This window comes from Egretta garzetta, unplaced genomic scaffold, assembly GCF_000687185.1.
Source record: "Egretta garzetta isolate BGI_Z169 unplaced genomic scaffold, ASM68718v1 scaffold64, whole genome shotgun sequence".
Lineage (NCBI taxonomy): Eukaryota > Metazoa > Chordata > Aves > Pelecaniformes > Ardeidae > Egretta > Egretta garzetta.
The window spans coordinates 2913255-2920256 of record NW_009259596.1 but is presented as its reverse complement, the minus strand read 5'-3'; the positions used below and the strand labels follow the sequence as shown (position 1 = coordinate 2920256).

Genomic DNA, 7002 nt, shown 5'->3' with positions numbered 1-7002 from the left:
CAAAGAAGAATGGATGGTTTTCTTGTCAGTACACACTGTATAATGATTTTACCTTCTGAAGGCTAAAAAAACACCATTCATTCTATCTTCTTCCATATAAGAGTTTTTTCATATCAGAGTTTTTTTATTCCCTATCAGAGTTCTTTGAAAACTCTGAGCATCCTCACTGTTGTTCTTTCGGATTCTTCCCAGGTGGCCCACATCTTCCTTGAGGTGCTGAAGCAGTACCCTAGGCATTGCCAGATAAAGCTTGCAGATGTATAAACCAGTATGGTGGTCGCTAATTTCTTGCTTACTGATCATTGTATAATCCCTTCATCTCTGAGTAGAACTTCAGCTTTAAGAAATTATTCCTCATTCTTTATTTGAGCAGTTGATTTGGCTTGCTTAAAAGAAGTATTTTATACATGTATCTGGTGGAAGGCAGGGTGGTTGGGTTTTTTTGTCTTACTAGCTCTCAAGTTTGTAAAAATTCTTTACTCCTGTATACTTGCAGTTCCCCCAGCTTGGTTTTGTTTTTAAACATTAAGGGCCCATTTGCTATTCAGTAAAGCATGTCACTAATGAAAAATCTCAAAATCACCAGACCTAGGACAATCCCCTGCAGAATCCACTTTGAACATCTCCCATTTTGACAGTAAACTACCAATTACTTTTCAAGATTTTTTTATTTATGTCCTTTTAACTCTAATTCATAAGCTTTATTATTAGATTAGCAGTTTGATGCACAAAGATGGTTTGAGTAAGAATTTTTTGTGACGCTGAAGGTGGAGGATTTCTGACTGACAAGAACTGGTCATTGCATCCTACGTCTTCAATTCAGGGCTGAAGATGAATTGTATGCATCTAGCATCCTCCTTAGTGAATTTACTCCTTTATATGTATTTTTGTGTGCAGTAGAAATACCTGTTGCTGTGTACTTTGTGGGTTTTTTCCTTTTGTTTTCCCTTTTGGGCTTTTTGGTTGGTTGGTTTGGTTTGGTTTTTACACACACATGCACATGCCCATTTCAGTTACTACCCTAAATTTTGAGATGGTATGTCTGTCATTTTGAAAGGGGAAAATAATAAAAAAGTAAAAATAATTTGGTAAATAAGAGAATTATAATCCAAAGTAGATTTGTATTACATTGTACCTTTTGTCCTTCTAAAAGTGCATTTGTGTGTTTTCTTACTCCAGCCATTCATAGCTGGGAATATCAGGATCTCACAGTACACATTTGGAGTAATCTATCTACTCAAGTGGGAAATAGTCAGTGTGCTGGCACTTCAGAGTTACATCTTTGTCCAAAATGGGACAGAGAAGCAATTTAGTGGGAATCTCTTTCCCCCACCGCAACGCTCTTTAATATGTATGTGTCTGCATATTTTCCACCATTGTACTGAATGACTTTGAATGGGACTTTGAAGGAAATACCCTTTCTTGTTTAATTTTAAGGCTAAGTAAAAATAGTATTAGAAAAAGTGTGTTTTCTTAAAATACACAGTGTATTAGCAGCAAAGGAAGTCAAAGACTGCAGTCCCTATTTCAGCTAGTCATCTTTTCTTTCTACTGTCCTTCTTCCTTTTTATATCAAGAAGCTGAACTGCAAAAGGAAGGTGAGGGAAGAGATTTTTAAACCGTCTCTTGATGCAGAATTCCACAAATCTCTACTTCAGGGTAGCTCGGATCCTTATCAGATACTGCTCAGTACTACAGCTTAGCTGCAGGAAAAACCCCACAATTTCTGCTGAAGTGCCAGCTGCGAGCATTCTTACAAAAAAGAAAAGCCAATACCTTCTAAGCCTAAAGTCAGGTCCTTCAGCACCACCCGAGAAGGAACTGGGCTACTTTGAAGTGCAACTTTATACTAGCTTCCACTCACGCTTCTGTAGGAATGCTCTCAGTTCTTTTCTTTCCTCTCCTCTTTATAGGAAAAGTCATTGAAGGAAAAAATCACAAAGTTTGATAGAGGAAGAATTGGAAGAGTGAGAGGAAAAAGTAGTTACCTGTGTCAATTTTGATGCTGGATTGTCCGCTAACTTCTGATCACTTCCATTAAATGTGTCATGCAAAAATTATACAAAGGCAGATTATTCTGTATTTGTATCTTTCAGCAAAAAGGAGAAATTGCCATCAAAAACCTTAGCTCACTTTCAGAAGGTATAAGATGATGAGCCTTTAGAGATAAAAAAGTCAGGTAACAAACTTGGAAAAAAATAAAATGGGCGTTTTGTCAGTCATGCTTAGTGTATATGGCTTAAAAATACACAGAAAAAGGTTTAGTTAACATTTCAGTGTTCCATTCTTTGGAACTCCCCCATTCAGAAATGTATCCCCGTGTAAGCCTTTCCCCATAGTTTCTAAAACTATCAAAAAAATGAAACTCAAACTAAGGGAGTTCCATTTGTATGAAGCCAGGTTGCAGTGTCCCCTTGTTTTCAAGTGACTTTGTTTCTCTCAAAACACTCTGCTTGCTGCAGTGAGGGACAGTTGAGGAGGACTGACCGTCCTGTCCGGTCATAACATTGTCTGGTTGCAGAGGTTTATGAGGAATATCTGCCAGTTACATATACAGACCTATGTGTGTGCTTTCTGGGTGGCTGTAGTCCCTGAATACTCAATGGTACTGAAATACAGACTATTAATTTTTTCAGACAGTTTGTTTTTTTCTATATCTGAATGGTTTTAAGAAATAATATTGTTTTTCTGTTGTATTACCTATCTGGATAATCTTAAGTTCTTTAAATGATAAAGAACATACAGACAGGGTTCTGGCTAATGATTTCTTACCCCTCTTTCAATGCCTCATACATTTCTGTTCTCTTCCAGGAAAAGTTCTTCCAGATTCCTGCTTCTGAAATCTTTACTAATAATTTTCTTCAGCAAAAGATGCAGATGACCATGAATACACTCTGTCCTCCAGGAAGAAAGTTAGGTCAGCTTGCCATTATTTTAAAAGGGGGATGGGATGGGAAAGGATCTTTCTGTCTGCTATTGCATATACAAAGTCTTAGAGTTCAACTTAGGCATGGGCAAAATTCAGACTGGAGAAATGCAGGAGTAAGGAGAGTTCCAATTAATTTGTTTTGATACGTTTCTTTAATAGTAGAACTGCCTTCTGAGAAAGAAAAGTAACAGTTCAGTAAATTCTCATGTAGCATGCAGTGATGTGTGAATACAGTCATGTCTATGCAGGCACTAACATGTCATTCATATGGAAGTTAACCAGAACATCCCCTACAGAATGTCACAGCATGTTAGGGAAAATGGAAAGGGAATTCAGTGTATGGCACATGCTTTGGGTGAGATTCTACTTTTGAATGCACATGCCGACTTAGAACATCCCTTGCTACAGGAAACATCCATGGAAACTGAGCAAAAAACTTAATTGAAATGCAGTCACAGAGGGGTTTGTGCAGCACTTCTGTTGTGGCAGAAGTAGCTCTGCCTAAACTATCACATGTCCAAGGTAGCTCTATGCCTCTGCCGCAGCTCCAACCTCTGGAGCATGCTCCCTCTAAGAACATGGCTGTCAGTGACCAACACAACCACGCTGGAGTCTTTACCATACCTACAAAAAGTGACCCTACTGTGAAGGGTGTAAAGGATGTTCCCTTTAAGACCAATGACATTGTCTCATTGAGACAGATGGAGATGAGGTTTTATCATTGGAGAGTCTTTATATGTGCTATACTGTGGTACAACTACTGGTACCAAGTGTTTTGGGGAGCACTGGGGCGGGGAGGGCGAGGCTTGGAAGGTTGTCACTGAACACCATTTCAGGTGGTCTGGGAAATTTTTATACAAATCAGAATTTCAAAATTAGTGATTAATTTTTCTTCCCATTAACTGTTGTATACATTTAGATAGCATAGTTAAGATCCTGCTCAAATTATACTTCTCTTGTATAAAAGTTAGAAATGAATATTAAACAATAATTTGGGTTTTGTTTGTAGATGACTTGCCATGGCTGGAATGCTTCATCAAGTCCTATAATGTCAGAGATGCCGTGAAACATCAAGTTTATTACCAAATTTTTGACACTACAGTTGCTGAAGATGTTGTATAGTGATGTGTTGCTAATAGGAAGTAATCCAGTAAGAATCCAGTTTGGGGACTTTTGGCGATTATAGCCTGAATAAAAGAATCTTTAATCCTTTCTTAGGAATTCAGCCTGTCTGTATGAAGTTTTTGTTTATTAATGTGAATGGGAATTATGCTTTGATCTATTTACTGCTTCCCTGGAATACCAGCCTTGAAATGAGTGCAAGTAGAGGTGCTAAGCTTTTCACTGGAGGCTGCTTGGCTCAGGCTGATGGAAGCAATCTAGCATCCATCTGTCCTTCAACAAGGCAGTGATGAGGTCACTCTAACCTGGTGAGTTTTACTTAGAAATGCAGTCAGAATGATGCCGCTTTGTTCATTTCTGTATTAAAATAAACAGTGTCAGCAGAGAGAGGGAAAAGGAGCTCCTCAGTAAATCTTCTCTCAGACTACTTTGTTCAAGCATATGTTACTTTCTCAGTAAGCCAGTTTGGCAGGGAGGTTGTCCATTTGTAGAGATTTCTTTGATTTTGCACGGCTATGTACATGTAAACAGAACTCTTCCTGTTAATCATACTAAGGTAACTGCTGTGTGTACCAGTTACTATAGACTTTGATGAAGTTATGAATGTGACCATGTAAAGTTTATCACTAAAATTAAAGTCAAGCCATGAAAGCAAGGTAGTGTAAAATTGCAAAATTAATATTGACATTCACTAAATCCTAAAGATTTCTAAGGTGACCCTATTAGATACTAAAGTTATCATGCTTATTAGCTGGGTCTGTGTTTTCAAAGGCTCTCACATACCTGGCTAAATTCATTGTCAGGTTACACTGCCCAGATCTGACTAAATTTAGAGATACAGAACTGATCTAGTGATATCATGGCTTGAAAATAATGCTGGACTAGAAAAATTACTTGGTGGTTTTACTTTGCACTCAGAAGTCTGTAGGACAAATTCAGCACATGTCCCTCCAACAATAATTAATGTAGAAATTCCTGTCAAATCAAATGCTTCCCATCAGAGCAAAATTACTTAATAATTATAATGGCTGTTTTTTAAGGGAGCTCAGAAGCAAGATTAAATACTTGTAAGTAGATTATTATTTTGATGGTGGATGACGTTTTATTATTTAATTTTTCAGGGTTGTTTAGTATATTATGCAATTTGTCATTTAAAATTTCATCTAAATATCTTCTGATAACTTTCTGGTACTCTAAGAAATTGTACTGGTTTTATATGTCATAAGCCCGGAAATTGTGTTCTTCATAGATTGGTGTATAGGGAGAACCAATATTTTCGTGGATTTTTGTTTGTGGATATTTCCTTTAGGAAAAAAAAACAACTTTGGAATTGAACAAGCGGTTTACCAAAGAGCAGTACTGGCCTATGAAAACTTAGCTGGATCTGAATAAACACATAAGCAAAAGATAGTTATAACAAGTTATTAAATGAATATTATAAAACTTTAGACACTGGACATATCCAAATTATTTCAGAAGTAAGGGGTTAAGTTGAAGACAATCTTTTTTTACTTTCCTTGTATATAGTGTATGAAAACACTGTAAAGAAATGTTGTATTTCTTGATTTTTGTTAAAAACTCAGATACTGATATTGTACATTTTTTCTAAGTAAGTCTTTGTAAATAATATAGAAGAATATGTTTTGAACTTCAGTGTAAATTAAATCAATTTCACCACATCCCTTGTCTGAGATCCCTGCCAGAAAAGTCTGTGTATCCATCACATTATTTTTCTACTGTTGAATATTGTATTAAAATGTTTAATAAGGATTTTTCCACACACTGGTTTTTTTTGTGTTTGACTTGTAGTTCCTTGTTCATAAGACTGTGAAGACTTTGTCATCAGTAGCCTTCATCCAAGAAAATGCGCCACATGAATGTTTGTATGGTTTGTGAGATTGAAACATACATGTTTAATTCTCTTTCTGAATATAATTCATGGAAATAATTTTAATTAGTAACAGAAAATTATGTACTTGACGATACTAAAGATCACTGTGTAGAAAGGAATTAGTGCACAGACAGCTGAAAATGTTTGTGTCTCATTGGTAGCCTTTATATGGAGCAATGGAAGTCACTCAGATGGGACTCTGACCTTTAATTGCTCATCCTGGTCAATGCTGGGGCCTGTGAGTAGCTGGCTGATGGAGGGAAGTCGTGAGATCGCTGTGCCCTGAACTTACAGCACCAACAGACTCCAGTTTCTGAAAGTTGAGCATCTCGGGCAGCAATGACTTTTAGCCATTGCCACCTTAATAGAAACAAAAGTCACGTTTCCCTTGGTCAGTGTCTCAACCAGGTATGTGATTTAAGTTTCTAAAACACTGATAAAAGGTCAAATGTCTATTAATAGTTTACAAAAAATACTGAAATGTATGATAATGTATTTAAAGACACTCCGAAGTGGAACCAATAGTAGATCAGTTTAACATTAGTACACTTAGAACCAGTGAAAACTCCAGGCATGTCATCTTCTCCATCCACATGTACATGCCAGCATACACAGTAACAGCATCTAAACATCAGTATCTTATTAGAAATGTGGGCTAACTGGCACATATGCATAGAACGTGAAGTATATAGCACACAGCAATGTCACCACAGGCAAGGTCAAAGAACATCTGATTGTTACACAGCAGCTATGAGGGAAAATTAAAAAAAAAAGTAAAAGAACAATAAGGGAACGTGAGCCCATCGTCCCCTCCAGTTACTCAGGTGAGTGCATAAAAATGGTAAAATTATAATTAAAAAAAAAAATTAACAAGAGTTTTTGGAAAGAAAAATGAACCACAGAAAACAAAATAAATGTGGAACAGTAACTTAAGGAATGCCCGTATGTTTGGGCTCCTTTAAATCCTTGTTTTAAGGGTTTTTAAACACAATTGGAAGTCTCTCCAAAGTCAGTTGAATGTAAGCTCTTGGATGCCTCACGTTCTCTTGAAACTCCAATT

The 7002-nt window shown here is 36.8% G+C and overlaps 1 protein-coding gene across 5 annotated transcripts in view; it reads left to right on the top strand.

The window, feature by feature from the left end:
- The window catches only part of POT1 (protection of telomeres 1), a 71835-nt gene extending 66086 nt beyond the window's left edge, over positions 1-5749 (top strand). For 3 of the 5 annotated variants that reach the window (XM_035893695.1, XM_035893698.1, XM_035893697.1), the window contains one exon: positions 2812-3914. In XM_035893695.1, coding sequence (XP_035749588.1) covers positions 2812-3072 — 261 coding nt within the window. In that variant the 3' untranslated portion in view covers positions 3073-3914. Of the gene's footprint in view, positions 1-2811; positions 3916-3938 lie in introns of those variants that run through there. The other 2 variants (XM_009638161.2, XM_035893696.1) reach the window with 2 other exon arrangements.
- The last annotated feature ends 1253 nt before the right edge of the window (positions 5750-7002 follow it).